The sequence below is a fragment of the Desmodus rotundus genome, chromosome 10 (genome assembly GCF_022682495.2).
Source record: "Desmodus rotundus isolate HL8 chromosome 10, HLdesRot8A.1, whole genome shotgun sequence".
Lineage (NCBI taxonomy): Eukaryota > Metazoa > Chordata > Mammalia > Chiroptera > Phyllostomidae > Desmodus > Desmodus rotundus.
The window spans coordinates 62,332,252-62,354,525 of record NC_071396.1 but is presented as its reverse complement, the minus strand read 5'-3'; the positions used below and the strand labels follow the sequence as shown (position 1 = coordinate 62,354,525).

General features: G+C 37.7%; 1 protein-coding gene across 8 annotated transcripts in view; it reads left to right on the top strand.

Moving 5' to 3' along the window:
- CEP192 (centrosomal protein 192) overlaps window positions 1-22,274 on the top strand; it is a 131,179-nt gene that overhangs the window by 53,287 nt on the left and 55,618 nt on the right. For all 8 annotated transcript variants that reach the window (XM_024580151.3, XM_045187728.2, XM_045187729.2 and 5 more), the window contains 6 exons: window positions 607-733; window positions 1,646-1,776; window positions 7,496-8,327; window positions 8,413-8,536; window positions 18,883-19,054; window positions 21,185-22,112. In XM_024580151.3, the coding sequence (XP_024435919.2) occupies window positions 607-733; window positions 1,646-1,776; window positions 7,496-8,327; window positions 8,413-8,536; window positions 18,883-19,054; window positions 21,185-22,112 (2,314 nt within the window). The remainder of the gene's footprint in view (window positions 1-606; window positions 734-1,645; window positions 1,777-7,495; window positions 8,328-8,412; window positions 8,537-18,882; window positions 19,055-21,184; window positions 22,113-22,274) is intronic.

Sequence of the window (22,274 nt, the reverse complement as noted above, 5' to 3'; positions counted from 1 at the left end):
AGTGACCTTTTGGTTTGTGAGACAACACCCAACCCACTGAGCCATAGCAACCAGGGCTGATGGATTCACATTTTAGGTCTATCATGTGAAAACTTCTCTAAGAAAAGACAGGTGGGAATTTCCTGCCTTTTAGCAAGCTCATAGAACATTGATGAAAATTTCTGAAACTTTCACTCAAGTCAATAGGAAGATATCTAATCTTAATGTAGATTTTTGTATTTATGTATATAATACTCATATACTATAAATTCCTGGAAGGCAGGAAATTTTGTCTTTTCTCACTCATGTTTATTAACAGTTTCAACACAATAGATGCTCAGTAGTGCTTACTGAAGGAACAAAGAGGCATTTCTGGGTTGTTTTAATTTGGGTTTCTTAGTAGGGGCAAGTTACTTGACAATATTCTGATAACTAAAGATAACTGGCAGTAAGGAAATAAAAGGTTCTGTTGGACTTTTAAAGTTCACCTTTACTAATTTAAGTTTAAATAGAAAAAAATTACTTTGTTGAACTCATTTAGCTAAGTTACCAATATTAAATAAAATAGTATAGAATTTCTCAAAGCAATTGAAAATTAAGAAAATAATTCACATGTTTATTTTGTAGCCATCATTTGGTTATTTTATTAGATCACCAGAGAAGAGAGAACCTGTTGCTTTAATAGGAAAATCTGATTTATCAAGAAGTAATTTGGAAAAAGATACGGCTCATCTTAACCATGATCTATTTTCAGGTAATGGGTTAAATGAAGGAATTTTTTGTAACCTGTTTTAAAACTTGTAAATTAAGTAGTTGTGTGACTATATTCTTAATGAGTAAAAATGTATTAATATAAACCACTTAGAACTTTTTTAGTATTAGTTACAGATTTGATTATATAATCCCATGTTGCCTTTTAAACCTAAATTGGTTTAAAGTAAGTCATCCAAAATTTACCTAAATACTTCTGTAAAAATTAAAATAAATGAAATATAATTTGTTCAAATAGGCTAGTTAACCTTAGTCTATTAAACAACTGAGTTAATAAATTATAGCTATTATATTTACTATTTAGATAGAGTTTTAGTTAAAGACGTATTTTGAGATTTAGACTGTGGTAGTATAAGTATAATAAATACCTATGGTAAATACTTAATATCAAATTCTTTCGGTTAATATACAATGAGCGAGCTGCTGCTTTTTGCTAGTATAATGCCTGGTGCTACATAGCATATAAAGTTTTATAAGATATGCTCCAGTCCTTAAAGAACCTATATTCTAATAGGGGAGTTGAAATAAAGAGGCTCCATATATATAATTAGTTGAGTTTCTACTATTGTAAAAAAAGTAATCATTTTTTAATTCACCTTATTGTGTATTTGTGAAATGTTTAGAACTGAAAATATTAAATGAGTTTGTCAGTATTTGCAGGGGGGGAATTGAAATCCACTTTGTTCAAAGTTTAAACTGTGCAGAATTTAGCCAAATTAACAATGGTTGGTCTTTTGTCTTAGTGACTGTATGTTTATTCAGTTTTTGTGAGTATGACTGATAGCTGGAGTGAAAGATTTCTTCCTTGGCAATTATGTTGAGTGATCCTCATCTCACAGATTATTTCTGTGAGTTAATGTATAGATATAAGTTGAATATTGTATATTTCCTACAGGAGATTTAAATGAACAATCCAAGCCACAACTAAGTGAAGGATCAGTTACACTTCAGGCTGAAGAACTGGAGAGTATTTCACAAGTGGATGAAAATGATGTCACATTAACTGGCAATGAAGGCATAACAGAGGTATCATAAGCCTTTCATGAAGGACAGCTAAAACCACATCAGTTCTTGTCTAAGATCAGGATAAGGTCCTGTGAAAAATACATACAATATACATGATTGGCTTTTTTTGTCGATTTAATTTTGTGTGTCCTTTAAATTTTTAAAAGCATTTTTATCCGTGTATAATGAACATATGAAGGAGTTTATTAAACAAACTTTCAATGAGTTATCATTATTTGTATACCATGCATATACCAGGTCAAGAAAGAGATGACAGTCTGGAAACCTTTATTTGCCACTCCTGAACACTACTTCCTCCTGTCTGACCTTAGCACTATGTTAATGTCACCTGTTTTAGAACTTTACTTATAAGAAATTATGTAGTATGTATTCTTTTTCTTCATTTTTTTCCCACATATGTTTGTAGATGCAACTGTGTTAGAAGCTTGTTTTCATTACTGTGTAGTATTCTTATATGAATATTTTTCACTTGATATATCCATTCTACTGTTGATGGACATTTGGGATCTAATGTCTTTGTCAATGTGACATTGTTGAATATTGTAGCTTTATAATAAGTCTTGATGTTTAATAGACTGAGTCCTCCCTTTTATACTTCTCTAAAAGTATCTTGGCTATTTTTGGCTGTTTGAATTTTTGCATATATTTTATAATCAAATTGTCACCTTCCATGAACCAACCAACCAGCAACCCTGTTGAGCTTTTAATTGGGATTGCATTTAATCTATAAAACAATAAAATTGACATCTTTCTAATATTGAATCTTCTTATCCATGAAAATGATACATACTTCAATTTAAGTTTTAAATTCTCTCTGTATTTTATAATCCTTTTGTGTAGAGATTTTTGTATATCTTTTGTTAGATTTCTTCGTAAGTTGTTGAAACATTGTTTTCATACTATCTTCCTTAACTTCATTTTCCTTTTGTTGTGGCTGAACAGAAATGCATTTTTAAAATATACTCACCTTATGTTCAGCCAAATTTACTATTAACTGTAATAAATTTACTATTTACTCTTAACTAATAAATATCTGTAGATTCTTTGGATTTTTTCTATATGTATAGTTATATCATCTGAGAATTACAGTTTTATTCCTTTCGAATTCTTATACCTTCATTTACTTGTCTAGCTTTACTTGACTGCACCTTGGAATGATATTAAGTAGAAGTGAATATGTTGGGTTTCCTTGACTGAGTGGGAAAGTTTTTTTCAGTATTTTTATCTTTAAATGTTAAGTACACTGTATTTTTATCAATTAAGGAAATTTCCATCTAACATTTATTTGCTAATTTTGTTTTTGTTTTTAACTTCTAAGTAGATTGAATCTTGCCAAATGATTTTTTTTGTGTTTCAAGGAGGTGACCATGGGCTTTTCCTTTTGGTATTGAGGTGAATTACATTAAATCATTTTTGAATATTATAACTATCTGGATTGAAGACCAGAGACAGAAGCAAATCCCTCTTAGCACCACGATTATCACGGAAAGCAAAAAATTTGTTTGCAGTGTAGAAAGATAAGGGTGGATTCAACTACATTGTTGAATTTACCGCTAGCTCTGGGTGGTTTAACAATTCAAGAAACATTTTTCATTACATAATCTGAAAGTTAGTGGTGAGTCTGTGAGTGCTGATGAACAGGCAGCTAAAGAGTTTTTGGAAACTTTCAATAAACAAATTTCGGAGGAAAATTACTTGATACAGCAAATATTCAGTATGAATGAAACCTTCCTATTCTGGAAGCAGATGCCTGAAAGGACTTTGATCCATGAGCAGACCAAGAGAATGTTAGGTGTCAGGGCTTAAAAGGAAAGGTTAACAGCCTTGCTTTGGGTCAGTGTTGCTGGCTACCAGTTGAAACCCTTAGTGTTCTGGCATAATGAGAACCCCAGGGCCTTCAAGTATAACAGTAAACATGCATTGCCAGTGTCCCATAAGAGCAAGAAGAAGTGATGGGTGACCCAGCACCTCCTCCAAGATGCCCTCCTAAATAGTGATGCCAGTGAAATGGAGAAGTACTGTTTAGAGAATAACATATCTTTCAAGATTTTGCTTATTATAGATAGCACACTCAGACATCCTTCTTTTATTGGTGTTCTTCATCTTAATATCAATGTGATGTTTCTCCAAACACTACCTCTTTGATCTAACCAGTGGATCAAGGAGTTACAGTAGCTTTAAGGCATACTACCTGAGGAGGACCTATTCTGAGGCTATTACTGCAATTGAGGAAGATACTGATGCAATTCTGGAAGGATTACAACATCAGGAACCTTGTTTGGGTTTGATGTCACCAAGGAGTGTATGAATGGCGTTTCTCCCCACCCCCTTATTTCATGTCCATGGGTCGTACATATAAGTTCTTTGGCTTCTCTATATCCTATATATTCTTAACCTCCCCCTGTCTATATTGTACATGCCATTTATGCTTCTTATTCCCTGTACCTTTTCCCCCATTCTCCCCGCTCCTCCTCCCCTCTGATGACCCTCCCTGTGATCTCCATTTCTGTGATTCTGTTCCTCTTCTAGTTGTTTGCTTAGTTTTTTTTTGTTTTTTGTGTTTTTTTTTAGGTTCAGTTGTTGATAGTTTTAAGTTTGTTGTCATCTTACTGTTCATATTTTTGATCATCTTTTCCTTATTAAGTTCCTATAACATTTCATATAATAAGGGCTTGGTGATGTTGAACTCCTTTAACTTGACCTTATCTGGGAAGCACTTTTTCTGCCCTTCCGTTCTAAATGAAAGCTTTGTTGGATAGAGCAATCTTGGGTGTAGGTCCTTTCCTTTCATGATTTCGAACACTTCTTTCCAGCCCTTTCTTGCCTACAAGGTTTCATTGGAGAAATCAGCTGACAGTTTTATGGGCACTCCTTTGTAGGTAACTGTCTCCTTTTCTCTTGCTGCTTTTAAGATTCTCTCCTTACCTTTAATCTTGGCTAATGTAATTATGATGTGCCTTGGCGTGTGCTTTCTTGGGTGCAACTTCTTTGGGACTCTGAGCTTCCTGGACTTCCTGGAAGTCTTATTTCATTTGCTAGATTGGGGAAGTTCTCCTTCATTATGTTTCAAATAAGTTTTCAATTTCTTGCTCTTCCTCTTCTCCTTCTGGCACCATATGATTTGGATGTTGGAACATTTATAGTTGTCCTGGAGGTTCCTAAGCCTCTCCTCATTTTTCTGAATTCTTCTTCATTCTGTTCTGGTTGAATGTTTACTTCTTCCTTCTGGTCCAAATCGTTGATTTGACTCCCAGTTTCCTTTCCTTCACTGTTGGTTCCCTGTAAATTTTTCTGTATTTTACTTTGCATAGCCTTCACTTTTTCCTCTTATTTTGTGACCTTACTCAACCATTTCTGTGAGCATCCTGATTACCAGTGTTTTAAACTCTGCATCTGATAGGTTGGCTATTTCTTAATCACTTAGTTCTATTTTTGGAGCTTTGATCTGTTCTTTCATTTGGGCCATATTTTTTGGTCTCTGCACACCTGTTACTTAGTAATTGGCAGAGTATTAGGTATTTGCCAGCATGGGACAACCCACTTTGCTGTGTTGTGGCGCTGTATGTGGGGGAGAGGTCTTATTAGGCTCTCAGATAGCTTTTAGTCACTTCCCCTGCCTCCCACAAGCAAATTGGGCCCTTCTGGTACTGATGTCCTGGTGGGTGAGCTTGTGTGGGTTGTAGGACCCTGTGGGTCTCTCCAACAAACTCTCCTGTGAGTCTGGGAGTTTCTCCTGGTACTGCAATTACCACTGGGTTTTACAGACAGAGGTTTTGAGTCTTTATTTCCTTGTGCTGGAACGCTGGGTTGCGTGTTCTGTCTCACTCTCCAGTTGTTCCTCCTGGTTTATCTGCATGCGAATGTGAGACCACCGGCTCTGCAGGCTGCCTCCTTGCCTACCCCGTTGTCCAGCCACCACCTTCCCGCATGTCGTCTCTGCTCCAGCTGCCCATCTCCATGCCTTCTGCCAATCTGAATGAATGTTTCCCCTTTTACTCCTTGGTTGTCTGACTTCCATACGCTTCTATTTTCTGGCAGCTCTTATTGTTTTTTTTTTGTTTTTAAATTTGTTGTTGTCCTTCTTTTGGTTGTGTGAGGAGACAAAATATGTCTACCTGTGCCTCCATCTCATTCGGAAATCGTCAGTGCTGTCTTTTACTTCCTTAATTATGTTTTAGATTTTATGTTAGATCTTATATTTTAGTTGTTTATGTTTTGATTTTAGATTTGGTTGTGTTTTGGAGTCTGATGTGTTCTGGGTCTTCCACAGGCCATTTTTCTTGGGTTTGGGCCACATTATCTTGGAACATCGTGTATCAGTCGTTGATTGAGGGGTGTGCTTTTATAGGAAAACTTATTCACAGGATTTATATTTGCATCTGAAATGGAGCAGAGAACTCTAGCACTCTGAGATCACTTTAATCCAGTTTCAGAGACTGTGCTGATTTAGAGCTGAGCCATAGTCCTCACCAGGATTAGTTTAATTTTTCTTCCCCCTTCCTCCTAGTGGGGAGCCCTTTCTAGTGTTTTCCTAAAGTACAATGTTGGCCAGGTCCACCCCTCCCACAATTGGCAGATTCTGAACTAGGTTTTATATCCTTACTTTGATAATAATAGCTTTGCTCAGCTTTTTTTTTAAGTTTAACCAGCTACCTCCTTTTGAAGCAGCAGATCCCCAATGGAAAAGCATCTTCCTTAATGGACTTACCTTTTTGTCCTTCTTTCTTTTGAATTTTTACCTCAGAGTTCTATTATTTATTTATTTATTTATTTTTAAATCTCTCTGATGCCTTTTAAGGGATATCTCTGAATATGCTCTCCAAATCTTACTGCTCTCAGTAAAAGTTCATTTGAATAACTTTGTCTGCTATTAGTGGAGGCAGAAGTCTTTTTTTTTTTTTTTTTTTTAAGTGTTGAAGGAAACAGGTTTTTATTAACAGGGTTCCAACCTTGGAGCGGGGGCCGGGGGGGGGGGTGTCTGAGAGCAGTCCTACTCAGAGCCCTCCTCTCTAGTGAGAACCATCATTTCCCTTGCTCCCCAAAAGGCTACAAGCCAAACCCATGGCCAGAGTTCCCTATATCTGTCCATCAGCCAGTCACGCAAACAGATCTCCATCCCCTCTGGAAGGTGCTCTTGTGGGTTTCAGAGTCACCATCCTCTCTCAGCAGCTCTCTCCTTCAGGATGCGGGGTGTGTTGTTCTCAGCCTCCATGTAGTGGTTCAGGAAAACATGGAGGCAGAAGTCTTTACTTGCACATCTGAATATTAAGCTCATTTCTTTGCTCTGGTTCCATTTCAGTTTTTACCCATGATTCCTATTAATATCTTGCCTATAAATTATTCTAACAATTTAATGAAATTATCAGGAACAATACGTGGCAGTTACCCTGGCACATTGGCTTCTCAGTCTTCTTATCTGAATATATTGGCTTTAAATTCTTCTCTTATTCAAGTTTAACATCATTTTATTCAAGAAGGTTTTTTTTTTTTAAACAATTGATAATTGTTAAAAGATTGGATAGTGGATTATATATGTAATCCACTATTGGATTAAAGTTGATAAAAGCTGTCTTATTTCTTTAGGATGTTTAACTGTTATACTACTAATTTCTTGGTGCTGTTAAATCTTGTGTAGCACTTATAAATAAAGATTAAACTAATATGTGCCTGTCTAGAGAACTGAAATAAATTTATCTGATGTAAATATTCTCATTCCTAGGACACTTTCTTCATGAACAGCAAACCCCAAAGCTGCAAAGACAAGCTTCCTGAGGGTGGTGATTCTATACTCAGGATAAGTACAATTGCTTCAGCTATTGCAAATGCATCAGTGAGTACTGATCCTTCCCAACTTGCTGCCATGATCAAGGCACTTTCAAATAAAACCAGAGAGAAGACCTTGCAGGAGGATGATAAACAAAAGGGCTCTTTGGTTTTGTCTCATTTCTTATCTAATGATTCAGAAAAAAGTAATGGATCTAGTGCATTTGATATGGAGAAATACCTTAAAAAAACAGAACTTAGTAGTTGCAAAAGTGGACTGGAAAAGTTTTCAAGAGCTGGTGTGTCTGATATTTGGGATTTATCTTTGCCAAAAGAAGGGACGACAGAGGACATCCATACAGTGGATGTAGGTGCTTCTAGTATAAGTGTAAGGGAATCAGAAGAAAATACAGCAGCTATTTTTTATGGTGAAAACAGAGAGAGCGAAAACAAGGAATCATTTAGAACAATAAACTCTTCAAATTCAGTTCTTACTAGTATAAGAGTGTGTGAGAATGCTGTAGTTGATGTGAAGACACATTCCATTGATGACAAATTACCAGATATTGGTAACAGTGAAAAAGTTACCTCAATATCCAATTCAACATCTAATAGTTATTCATTAGTAAAGAGCCCCAGAGTAACATCCTTTTGGCTGTCAGAAGAGTGTGAAGAAATGAAAAATAATAGAGAAAATCAGAGGCAAAATGAATATGTTAGTGAAACAAGTAACAGTGAAAAGCATGTGACTTTTGGAAACCATTTCTTAATCTCACCTAAAAATGTTGGTAAGTATCAGTAATCAATCACATTAAAAAAATTATGCAAGTTTTTTTTCCCCCATTCTCATTAAAAAGTACACCTTTCTCATAGATTTGAAAAATCCTCCTGAGCATGGTGGACATCGTTCAGAAGATGACCAGGATAGCTTCAGACCTTCAACTTCCCCACTGAGTCATTCTTCTCCTAGTGAAATTTCTGGAACAAGTTTATCAGGGTAGGTACTTGAAAAAAAAAAATACATGTTCAGTATAAGAAAGTTGGAAAAAAGTATACAGAAGAAAATTAATTATAGGTTCATCATTCAAAGGTAACTGCTGTAAATGTTTTGTGAATTTCATTCAAGCCATTTTTGTGTGCAAATTTTTATACTCTTGTTTTTCACTTATTATAATAATTCCCTGTATTTAAAAGAAAATTATCCCTGGGTGGTGTGTCTCAATGGATTGATTGTGTGCTGGCCTGAGAACTAAAAAGTCATTGGTTGATTCCCAGTCAGGGCACATGCCTGGGATGTGGGCCAGCTCCCCAGTTAGGGGCGTACAAAGAGGAAACCGATGACTGTTTCTCTGGCACATTGATGTTTCTCCTCCTCTCTTCCTCTCTCTCAATGAATGAATGAATGAATGAATGAAAATTAATAATGTTACAGATTGAATAATGGATCTGTGGTGGTTTACATGCTTCTGGTAGGTACAGGTTGATACTGTGTACTGTTTTTGCCATTTTAGTGATAGAGGAGATAGACGAATTTGCTCATAACATTTTTTCTGTGTTTTGACCATATAACCGTGCAAACTGGGCTTTGGCTGGCCACTTGTTGCTCTTCTGTATGACCCAATGATTTGTGTTGAAGGAAATAGGTTTTTATTAACAGGGTTCCAAGCTGAGAGCACTCCTGCTCAGAGCCCTTCTCTCCCACAAGACCCAGAACTTCCCTTGTTACCCGAAAGGCTACAAGCCAGAACTATGCTCAGAAGTTCCCCATACTTTATCTGCCCATCAGCCAGTCATGCAAACAGGTCTCCATCCTCTCTGGCATGTGCATTTGTCAGTTTCAGAGTCACCATCTTCTCGCAGAAGCTCTCTCCTTCTGCATCTGGAGTGTGCTGCTCTCAGTCTCCATGTAGTGGTCCAGGACCCGTGTGCTATGCATTGTGTCCCCAAGGTTGGTGCCCAGGGTGGCCCATGTCCCAGTGTGGGACTCTTACTTCAGCAGTAGTCACCCATATGGGGTCTGTGTACCTGGTGGGCCTGGCATCTTCCTGGTCTCATGAGCGTTCCCATCCATGCAGGGAGCAGGGCCAGAGGCCCAGAATATCCAGATGCCAAAAGCCCAGAGAAGGAGCTTGCACCAAGTTCTAAAATAAGAGTTTGACTTTTTGGTACCAAGTGCCTGTACCAAGAGTGTGAGAAAGAAAAAGCTTTTCTGCCCTTTATAAGGCCCTCCTGAAATCTTACATGTGTAGGAAGCCAGTGGGAGTGTCTACTTTTTCCTAGGGTGAGTCAGTATTTGCCTTTTTTTTTCAGCCCCTGGTGTCTTTGACCCTCTTTGACTGCCATCTGTGTCAGGGAAAAAGTTTCCCAACCACACAGAGGTGCACATGCATCTGTCCATCCAGGGTGGGGCATTGGGCCCTTGCAGTTCAAGCAGTGTCTGTTGGAACCACCCCCACCACTATGTCATGAATAACTGCCGGTGCAAGCCCTCACAGTCACATTGTCTTTGTTTCAGTTTGCCCTGGGCAGCATCCTCCTTCCATAGCCCATGCCTTCCTGAAGGCTATGTTAATCTGTCTTTGTTGTGCAATATGCCATAAGTAATTTGCCTTCTGTTCTGTGGGTACCCTTCTCTCCCCACCGCCTTTCTGCAGGTTGGGCGGACTGGTCCCTTGGACCTGCAGTCTCCTCTGTTTTCCAGGGACTTCTGGTCTGGTCTACCCAATTGCAATTGATTTCCTTAGGATAGATATTTAGAAGTGAAATTACCAGGTTGAGAGTAAGTCTATTTGAAGGCTGTCCGTATTAGCCAATTATTTCTAGAGTGTCTTAAAGACTTGCACTCTTAACTTCAATATGTGGTGAGAGTTTTGATTTCACTGTTCTGATCGTAATTTTAAATAACATAACTTTGGACTTCTAAAAATCTTACAGTATTTGCATTTTTAATGCTTTTCTTTTTTTTTGGAAGAAAAAAGATTTTATTTATTTTTAGAGAGAGGGAAAGGGAGAGAGAAGAACAGGGAGAGAAACAGTATTGTGAGAAACATTGATCAATTGCCCCTAGTATGCACCCTGACATGGAACTGAACTTGCAACCCAGGTATGTGTCCTGACTGTGAATTTGGAATTGAACCAGAGACCTTTTGCTTTATGATACAATGCCTTACCAGTTGAGGCATACCCATTAGGGCAGTAAATGCCTTTTCAAGAGTTGGAATAAGAATCCTGTTTCGTAGGTTTTAGGGACAAGTTTAAAAGGATGGGTGTAAACTAACTTAACCTTCAAGTTATAAGAACTTTTTAAAATTTAAGTTTTTGAAAAGACCATAAGTTAACATTATTCAAAACTTATGCATGTATATGGGTATATATGTGTCTGTATATGTAATTTTTGAACAGTGTATAAATTGTTTTAAAAATGTATTTTATGTGTATTCATGGATAGATGCACATGTGCGTGTGGGCATATTTCCCTTCATTATGCTGTTCTCATCTGCCTAGTTCCCCAGATCCCTTAACAGAGAATGGCTGTTACTAGTTTCTTAGGTATTCTTTTAGGGTTTCTTTATGCATTTATAAGCAAATACGAATATGTGTTCTTAAGTATATTTTATTGATTATGCTACAGTTGTCCCATTTTTTTCTCCCTTTTATCCCCCTCAGTCCTGTATCCCACCTCCCACCAACATTCTCCCCCACCCCCTAGTTCATGTACGTGGGTTGTACATATAACTTCTTTGGCCTCTCCACTTTCTATACTATTTTTAACCTCCCCCTGTCTATTTTGTGCCTACCATTTATACTTCTTATTCCTTGTGCCTTTTCCCATTCTTCCCCCTCCCTGCTGATAACCCTCCAGGTGATCTCGATTTCTGTGATTCTGCTCCTGTTCTAGTTGTTTGCATTGTTTTTTGTTTTTGTTTCATTTTGGTTTTTTTAGGTTCAGTTGTTGATAGTTGTGAGTTTGTTGTCATTTTACTGTTCGTATTTTTGATCAACTTCTTTTTCATAGATAAACCCCTTTAATATTTCATATAATAAGGGTTTGGTGGTGATAAACTCCTTTTACTTGACTTTTCTGGGAAGCACTTTATCTGCCCTTCCATTCTAAATGATTACTTTGCTGGGGAGAGGATTCTTGGATGTAAGTCCTTGTCTTTCATGCATTTGAATACTTCTTTCTAGCCCATTCTTGCCTAGGTTGGCTAGTCTTCATGACTTAGTTCTATATTTGGAGCTTTGATCTGTTCTTTCATTTAGGCCATATTCTTTTTGTCTTGGCATGCCTGTTATGTATTAGGCAGCAGAGCCTTAGGTATTCGCTAGGGCAGGGCAACACACTTTGCATTGTGATGCTTTATGTAGGGGAGGGGTCCAAGAAGGAGCAATGCCACTTGCTAGGCTCTCAACCAGCTTTCAGTTACTTCCCCCATTACCCACAAGCAAATTGGAACCTTCTGGTGCTAATTCCCGGGTGGATGGGTTTGTGTGCATTCTGGTACCCTGTGGGTCTCTCCAACGAACTCTTCTGTGAGGCTGGGAGCTTCTGTTGTTGCCGCAACCTCCACCGGTTTTTACAGACAGAGGTTTTGTAGCTTTATTTCCCTGCGCTGGAACCCTGGGTTGCACGGTCTGTCTTGCTCCTCAGTGGTTCCTCCTGGTTTGTCTGCAAGCAAATGTGGGACCGCCTGGTCCATGAGCCACCACCTGGACTGGTCTGCCAACTGCTGCCTCACCCGCCTGTGTTCTCCAGCTGCTGCCTTGCAGTGAGACCTCTCTGACCATGCTGCCCATCTCTGCCCCTCCTACTGGTCTGGATGAATGTTTCTTATTTAACTCCTTGGTTGTCAGACATCCATACAGTTCAATGTTTCTGTTGGAAGTTGTGGTTATTTTTTGTTTTTAAATTTATTGTTGCCCTTCTTTTAGTTGTGCGAGGAGGCAAAGTGTATCTATCTATGCCTCCATCTTGGCTGGCAGTCCTGAATTTGAATACTTGTTCCCTTCTTGCCTGTAAAATTTCTTTGAGTAATCAGCTGATAGTCTTGTGGCATCTCTTTTGTAGGTAACTCTCTTTTTCTCTTGCTGCTTTTAAGATTCTCTCCTTACCTTTAATCTTAGGTAATTTAATATGGTGTGCCTTAGTTTGTTCCTCCTTGGGTCCAGTTTCTTGCGATTCTGAGCTTTCTGGACATCCTGGAGGTCTATTTCCTTTTCCAGATTGGGGACGTTCTCCTTCATTATTTTTTCAAATAAGTTTTTAATTTCTTGCTCTTCCTCTTCTTCTTGTACTCCTATGATTCGGATGTTGGAAAGTTTAAAGTTGTCCCAGAGGTTGCTAAAGCCTCTCCTCATTTTTCTGAATTCTTATTTTTTTATTCTGTTCTGGTCAAATGTTTATTTCTTCCTTCTGCCCCAAATCATTGATTTGAGTCCCAGTTTCCTTCCCTTCACTGTTGGTTCCCTGTATATTTTTCTTTATTTCACTTTTGTATATCCTTTACTTTTCCCTCTATTTTGCTACCATACTCAACCATTTCTGTGAGTATCCTGATTACCAGTGTTTTGAACTCTGCATCTGATAGGTTGGCTATCTCTTCATGGCTTAGTTGTATTTTTTTCTGGAGCTTTGATCTGTTCTTTCATTTGGGCCTTTTTTTTTTTTTTTTTTTTTTTTTTAGCACCTTTTAGGTAGTAAGGGGCGGAGAGTTAGGTATTCATCAGGGCAGGGTAACCCAGGTTGCTGGGTTGTGGAGCTGTATGTGGGGAAAGAGTCAGAGAGGGAACAATGCCACTTGCTTGGCTCTCGGCTGGTTTCAGTCACTTCCTCTGATACCTATAAGCAATTTGGTTCCTTCTGGTGCTGATTCCCAGGTGAGTCGATTTGTATACATTCTAGGACTGACCCTGTGGGTTTCTCCATTGAACTCTCCTGTGAGGCTGGGAGTTTCTCCAACTGCTGCAACCCCCATAGGTTTTTATTGCCTGAGGTTTTGAGGTTTTAGTTTCCTGCGGTGGAAACCTGGGTTGTGAGGTCTCTCTTGCCCCCCAGTTATTCCTTCTGGCTTATAGCACACAGATTTGGGACTGCCTGGTCTGTCAGCTGCTGGCTTACCCACCCAGTCTGTCACCTTGCCATGGATTGTGTCCTTTCTGGCTGCTCATCTCCCACCCTCCTACCAGTCTGGATGAATGTTTAACTCCTTGGCTGTCGGACTTTCATACAGTTCAGTTTTCTTTTAGTTCTGGGTCTTTTGTGTTTTTTAATTTGTTGTTGTCCTTCTTTTGGTTGTGCGAGGAATAAAAGCATATCTACCTATGCTCCATCTTGGTCGGAAGTCCAAATATGAATATATATTCTTGTTTTCTTACCTTTTTATGGTCAATATATGGTCCTTTACACATTTAATTTTTACTATACAGGATTATTTATTACAGCCTTATCTGTATTCTTATCACTTTGGACATGTGAAAATATGTCGATAGGATAAATTCCTGGAAATGAGATTGTTGGGTCAAAGGGTACATATGTTTGTATTCATATTTAAATTAATAAAATCCCCTTATTGAGGTTCTGTTTTTCTACCAACAGTATAGTAGAGATCCATTTTCTCTAGCCTCACCAACGGAATGTCAAATTTTTGGATTGTTGAAAAAGGTGAAAAAGAATAGTATGTCAATATAACTTTAATTCATATTTTTTTGTGTGTAATGATGAACATATTTTCCTTTATATTTATATTTCCATATCTATCAAGTAACTATCATGTTGGTTGCCCATTTTTCTCATGGACTGTTAGTCTTTTTCATGTCCACTTCTAGGAGCCCTTGGTATATTAGGAAGAACAAGTAGTCCTTTATTTGGGATATGAGTTATAGTTCCTAGTTTTTAGAATTCTTTTTTAAATAGTTTTTTTTTTACTACATAGAAAGTTCATTAAGTTTAATTTATGAATTTTTTTCCTATGGCTTTATAAAGGCTCTTTTATGTTTCCATATTGAAAGATTTTAATAAATAGAAAAAATTTACCTAAACAGTGAAATTATAAAAAATGTTTAATATTGTAAAACATTGAAATTATATTTTATTTCAGTGTTACCTGTTGTTTTCCAAATTGCCCTTGAAGTTTTGCATGTTCATCTGAAATGGTATGGGTAAGGTAGAGCTAACTATCCCTGGAGAGCTTAATTCTTTCCTATCATTAACTCCTAAATGCCTCATTTCGAAATAGTGTTTCATATACACAGCCACCTCTTATTTAACAGTTAATTTCATCGTTTAGAAGATATTAGAAGTCATCCAGCCCAACCATATTTGAAGATCATCTGACTTTGATGTCATCTACTGATTTTCCTCCTTCCTCTCTCCACTAATATTTGCCTATAAAATTATATGAATATTTATCTTTATACTGTTAATAAATATGCTTCTACTTCAGACACTTGCTTTGCCAGTTTTTAAATGATGTTCTTTGATTCTCAGCTGTATTAGTTTGCCAATGACTGCCATAACAAAGTACCACAACTGGGTGGTTTAAAACAGCAGAAATTTATTGTCTTGTAATCTGTAGGCTAGGAGTCCAGGGTCATGTTCTCTTTTAACCCTTTAGGGGAGGATCCTTCCTTATCTCTTTGAGCTTATGGTAGCATTAGCCATTCATTGGCTTGTAGACGCATCACTCTAACCTCTGTCTCTGCATTCACATGCCTGTCTTTTGAGTGTCCACATTTCTTCTAAGGACATCATTTATGTTGGATTAAGGGCCCAGCCTACTTTATTATGACATTATCTTAACTAATTACAGTGGAACCTCAGTTCTCAAACTTAACTTGTTCCACAAGGCTTTTTGAGAAGCAATTTGTTCAGAAACTGAATCATTTTTTTATTAGAAATAATGTAAGTTGTATTAATCCATTCTAGACCTCAAAATGATTCTGTTTAACCTTTCTTATATACAGTACATGCCAAATATACTCTTTAACCTATAAACACTTTAAAAACAAAAAGGACATGGAATGTAAATGAAAATTTATCAACAAGGAAATAAAATGTACAGTAAAAAATGAAAATTTTTGTACACAGTAGAACTTACCTTTATATTGAGAGCTATTGATTTCTGAATATGGAGAGGTGGGATGGAGGGATGTTATTGTTTGCAGTGGGAGTCCCCTTCTATAAAAACATCAGGTAGCTAGCTGTTCTTGGCTCACTCAGCGTCTGTTTCACTAAAAAACTATCCAGTGATGTTTTTGCCAACATTTTAATACTTGCCTGAAGTGAAACACTGCATTGTCATTGAACATGTTTATTGTATGGTTTGCTACTTCTTTGTCAGGGTGATATTTCTCAATAAAACTTTGCATTTCTCCCCATTTCTTAAGCATGTCCTTGATTTATGAAGTAGGAATATCCTGTCTTCTCTCTTTTTCTACCTCTTTAATTGCAAATTGAACAAATTAAGTTTGAGAATAGCAGTTCTATTGTATTAGCATGAAAGTGTTGTTGGGCTGAAAACCAAAGTTTTCTTCAACGACTGGTATATTTTTTCACTGAACAGCTTGGTCCTGAACTGAATTGTTCAAGATGGGAAACGTTTGAGAACCTAGGTTTGACTGCACATCTGCAATGACCCCATTTCCAAATACGGTCACATTCTGAGGCACTAGGGATTAAGTCTCCAACGTATCTTTTGTTCTTAATTTAAATCTGTATTGTATTTTTTCCATTACCATTTAGTCCACTGGTACTCCTCCCTCTCCCCCAGCAATCCATCACATTGTTGTCCATGTCCATGAGTTCTTTTTCCTTTTTGCCCCATCCCTCCACCTCCTAACCCTCCCCCTTGCCACTAGCTGTCATCTGCTCTCCATCTATGGGTTTGTCTCTGTTTTCTATGGGTTTTCAGTCTGTTCATTAGATTCTACTTATGAGTAAAATCATATGGTATTTGTCTTTGACTGGCTTATTTCACTTAGCATAATTTTCTCCAGGTCTACCCACACTGTTGCAAAGGGTAAACCTTTCTTCTTTTTTATGGTTTAATTGCATTCCATTTCGTAAATGTCCCATAGTTGTTTCATCCACTCATCTATTAATAGACACTTGGTCTGCTTCCATATCTTGGTGATTGTAAATAATGCTGCAATGAACATAGGGGTGTTTGTGTTCTTTCAAATTAATGTTTTGGGTTCCTTCATATATATTGCCAAAAGTGGGATCGCTGGGTCAAAAGGCAAATGGTCATTCTGAAAAATGTGAGATGGTATCTCATTGTGGTTTTAATTTGCATTTTTCTTCTGATTAGTGACATTGAACATCTTTTCCTATATCTGTTGGCTATCAATATGTCCTCTTTGAAGTGTCTATTCAGGTCCTTTGCCCATTTTTTAATTGGTCCAACATATCTTTTACGGGAGCAGAGAGCACAATTCAACCCATAACACTATTTATTACCAATGAGAATTAGTGAACTTGTTTTCTCCCTTTCCACTTTTGTTTTAGTTACATAATTCCTACTTTTTTAATCAGTGTATTTCATTTACATTTTGATTTATCACTGTATCCTATACTTGTTTAGTTATAGTAATAGATCTGTTTTCCTTGACTTCTGCATTTATTTTCCCTTTGATCTTTTCTTTAAGAACTTTTTATTTTAGAATAATTATAGTTTCATAGAAGTTGCAAAGATAGTGTAGAGAGATCCTGTGTACCCTTCACCCAGTTTCCCTCAGTGTTTACGTCACACATTATAGCACAATATCACAATTAGGAACTTGCCATGGGTGCAATGTGTGGGTAGGATTCAGTGTCATTTTATCATAGGTGTGAATTTGTATAGCCACCTTCACAATCAGAACTTTATCACCATCAGAACTTTATCAACTTCAGAACTTTTCCATCACTACAGTGATCTGGCCCTTTCCTAATCTCTGTTTATTTCATTTGCATTTTGTATTTTTTAAAAGATTTTATTTATTTATTTTTAGAGAGAGAGAAAGGGAGGGAGAAAGAGAGGGAGAGAAACATCAATGTGTGGTTGCCTCTCATGTGGCCCCCTCTGGGGACCTGGCCTGCAACCCAGGCATGTGCCCTGACTGGGAATCAAACTGGCTATCCTTTGGTTTGCAGCCTCTACTCAATCTATTGAGCTACACCAGCCAGGGTGTTTGTAGTTTTTTTTACTTAAAAAATTATAAATATCTTTCTGAGTCAAAGAATTATATTCAGCACCATGACTTAAGTGTTTGCCAAAATTTGTATTGCCCAGTTTCTGTTTTAGCAAATAATTAGCATTAGGTTTTTCTTTTTCTTTTTTAAAGATTTTATTTATTTATTTTTAGACAGGGGAAGGGAGGGAGAAAGAGAAACATCAGTGTGTGGTTTCCTCTTGTGTGCCCCCTACTGGGGACCTGGCCAACAACCCAGGCATGTGCTCTGACTGGTAATAGAACTGGTGACCTTTCAGTTTGCAGGCCGTTGCTCAATCCATTGAGCCACACCAGCCAGGGCAGCGTTAAGTTTTTCTTAGGATAAATTTGTGGATATTGAACACAGGTGGCAAACACAAGGCCTGTGGGCCAAATCCAGCCCTCCACCTTGTTTTATCCAGCCTGGCACCTTGTTTCTATCCAGCGGCAGGGCAGAGCTCTCGCTTAACTGTTAAGGAGTAGTTACATTTATACAGTCCTAAAATTATATTCAGCCCTTTGAAGGCAGCCACAAGGCTGATGTGGCCCCCAGTGAAAATGAGTTTGATTCACCCAATGAGTGAGAATACCCAGGATATTCTTCATCCCTGGTATAGAGTACCTGAGTCAAGGGGACTCTGATATGTATTACTGAATTTGTACCACTTTATATTCCTATCAGCAGCACATTATCTATATGTTTTTTTTTATCTTTACTCTTTGAGGGCAGAAGTTTTTTAATGTTCTGTTCATTGCTCTATATTAGGTATTCAATAAAATTTTTCTTGAATAAATAGCTAACATTGTTATGTGACTGTATATGGAATTTATTAATGAAAATGCCGCATTTTTTTCCCCAAAGTTTTTCTTTATTTATTTTTAGAGAGAGGAGAAGGGAAGGAAAAAGAAAGGGAGAGAACATTTTTCTTTTATAGTAGCTTACCAGATACTTCATTTAATGGGAATATAATTTATAATTTTAGATAATTAAGGTTAAAAGAAATGAATCTGTGATTGAGTTGTTATATTACAGCTGGAGCAAAGTCTGTAAATTAACAAGATTGTAGGCAAAGTAGGATTGGCTTTTGCTAGTGTAGATGATGTTAAATAACAGAATGGGCAGCTCTGGTCACAAAGTATTCTCTCTTTCAGGTGTGCTTTAGAATTTTTTGGCTCATCAGCTCATCATCAGAAGTCCCCCTGCAAGAATGAGTTGTCTCAATTGATGAGTCCACAGGCTAGTGTGAGCAGGCTGACTTACATGTCTGAACAAGAGAGCACCTGTCCCACCACAGCCTCAGATCATGTCCTTGAGGACTGCAAGGTGGGCAACACTTTTATTATTTCTTTAGTAAGGCTTCTGGTTATAAAGTATCAGTGATGTAGGGCTCAGACTAAAGTTCGGTCTGTATACTGTCTTTTGCCATTTTATCTTTAAAATGGAATTGGGTGTAGAAAAGGAGAGAGGGAAGGAGGGAGAGAGAAAGAGGAGAATCAAATAGCTATTCATGTTATATAGGCACAAGAGGTACAAATATTTTAGTATCTGCCCTCAGAAAGCTCTCAGTCTGGTGGAGGACATATGCAAGACACACTTTGTAATGAAATGCACCGTGATAGACCTATGCTATGGGTATTCAGAAGGAGGTAACTAAAAATATGACTAGGGTGTCGATGCGGGGGATAGTAATGTATTGAAGCCATATTTTTCTGGACTACGTGGAATTAGGGAAGAAGGAAACAGACAAATGTGGGAAGGCATGGAATAGTAAATAGAGACTGCATTTGAGGAACTCCAAGAAGTTTGGAATGGCTGCAGTGAATCGTATATTTGGGGGAAAAGAGAGACCAACCAAGAAGAGTCTTAGATGTAAAATTTGTGAATTTGAAAGTTCTTAAGCAGAACACTGACATGGTCTGTGTTGATGTTTTCAAAGCTCATTGTAGTAGCAGTGTGAAGGAGGCATTGAGAGGGGCAAGAGGAGAACCAGGAAGACTGACATAAGGCTACTGTAGTCAGCCAGGTGAGAGTCAGTGCAGGCTTGGACAAAGGTAGTGGCAGTGAGTGTGGGAGAAAAGCAGATCTGAGAGATTTAGGTGGCAGAATATTATCTGTGTGTGTGTTTGTGTTGTGAATGTGACAACATTATAAATGAGCTGAATATCACTGTTGTGAGTAGGTAATAACAGGCCTCTTCCACAAAGCTATTGATAAAAATATCCAGTAAACATGACATCGTACTGGACAAACCAGTATACCCATTTCATTGAAAGCTCTCTTTTAGATGATGCTCTTAGATGTTGGGTCTCTGTTTTTAGCATAGTGGTTAAGAGCTGAAATGTGGAGTCAGATGGCCTCTATTCTGCTACTTTCAGACTGATACAGTCTCCCTAAGCCTGTTTCTTCGTCTGTAAGGAGGGACAGTGATGTGAGGACAGGGCTTGACACCAAGAATTTACCACTGGGTGTATACTGACTCACGTTATTTATTATTTATTTTAATTTTTATATTTTGATTTGAGAGAGTGGGAGAGAATGAGAGAGAGAGAAATATCAATTTTTGATCCACTGATTTATTGCATTCATTGGTTTATTCTTGTGTGTACCCTGATGGGGGATTAAATCCCCAAACTTGGTATAGTAGGACAATATTGTAACCAACTGAGCCACTTGACCAGTGCTTGTTATTATTTTTACTGATTGATGCATGGATGGATGACTGGCAGATAATTTGTTTCTCACTGTCTTTGTTTCTAAAGCTTTGGTCCAGAAGAAATTTTCACACCAAATACTAAAAATAATCAGTGAGAGTTAAGTACATCTTAACTTCCATATAACAGTTGAGGATGTCACCGCTAAGGTGAAACATTGTAAAGAAATGAATACATAACCATTGACTAGGGCTGTTACTTCATACTTAAGAAAACAGAACCATGTAAGTTTAGATGTTGGAAAAGATTTTGGTGCTCATAAAAATTAACATTTTCAAACACAATAGCAGTATAGACAAATAATGGGGGTGGGAGAGCCTTTGAGCTGGATTTGTGTTGATTCCTAAACTCAGTGTTGATGTCATTTGAAAGCTTGCTTACCCTGGCCCCCATTCATTTGTTATTAATTTACTTAGATTTTTATTGTAGTTTAGAGGGAAAAATCCATAAATTTGTACAGAGTTTGTTGTGCCTTGTCTTTGTAAATTTTTTCAGAAGTATAATTGGTTTATACTTCCTTGTTAGTCTCCTTAATTATTTCCATAAAACAGTGAGTGCAAAGTTTTTCTAACTTTTAATCCTGCATTTCACAGCTGCAAAACTATGTTTTTGTGTGTAAGCAAACTTTTTTCCAGAGTTAATGTTGTTTAGGTCTCTTTATTATATTATTTGAGAGTATATCAGCATGGTTTGAATTTGTAATAATCTATGAATTATTTCTAACATTTTTTGTCACACTCAGAGTGATATCACCAGTGAGTTGAGCACCACAATTATTCGAGCCAGTCCAATTCCATCAGAGGAACAGGCTGTGGAAAAGTTGAGGGAAAAAGGTCCATTTCAAAGTAAAGGAAAACGAGCGTTATCCTATGTTATCCAGAAAAATTCAGATACAGAAAAAGTGACTGAAACTACTTCTCTGAGTAGCAAACCTGAAGATCTAAAACCTGACTTTAAACCTGACTTTACTAAAGATCTTTCCTCCAAAAGTGGACATCTGTTGGAAACCACTGCAGCAAGTTTAACTACAAACTCCAATGAATTGGACCAGATCGGCCTGGGTCATCTGATCAAGTCAGGTCTCAGGCACTCGGTTGTGCCAGCAATGCCATGTTTCCCTGTGCCACTCCAGGCATCCATGAATGAAAGTAAAAGAGTAACTTCCAAAGATACATCAACTACCAACAGTGCATTGAGTGGCCAGGTGCCTCGTCAGATGACCTCTGGAGACCAGTGTGCCCCTATTCCCAGCTCTGTGGTTTATGGCTCTGCTCCCAAGATGCAGAACATGCCCACTTCAGTTCCTACACTCTTGACTCGACATTCTTTTACCACAGCTCCCTTTGCTCAGCAGTATTTGGGAACACTACCTGCAGCTGGAAATGTTGCTTTGCCTCAGTGCTGTGCCGGTAGCACCACAGTCTGTGGGTTCTCAGGAAGCTGTTCTTACCCTGCTGTCACAGGAGAGCATGTTCAGAACTCTGTGGCCATAGACCTTTGTCTAGGACAAAATACTGGCTCTGGATTGACGGGTACCTCTTCCCTTTGTAACCCACCTTCTAATACCATACATCAGAGTCTTCTAACTACAGCAAAATCTTTTCCGGTGCAGTCTTTTGGTGCAAATTATGGAATTGAACCATGGGATTCAGGAATGATGTCAGGATTAGGTGAGATACTTTTTCTGTTATTGCCTATTGCTTGCTATTTAAAATTGAATTTTCTCAAATGAGACCATAAAACTAGTTTTGTTTCAAGAAGATACTGAGGGCCTGAATTTCTAATAGGTTTTTTCCCTTTGTCCTGAATTTGGAACATAGACTATACATATT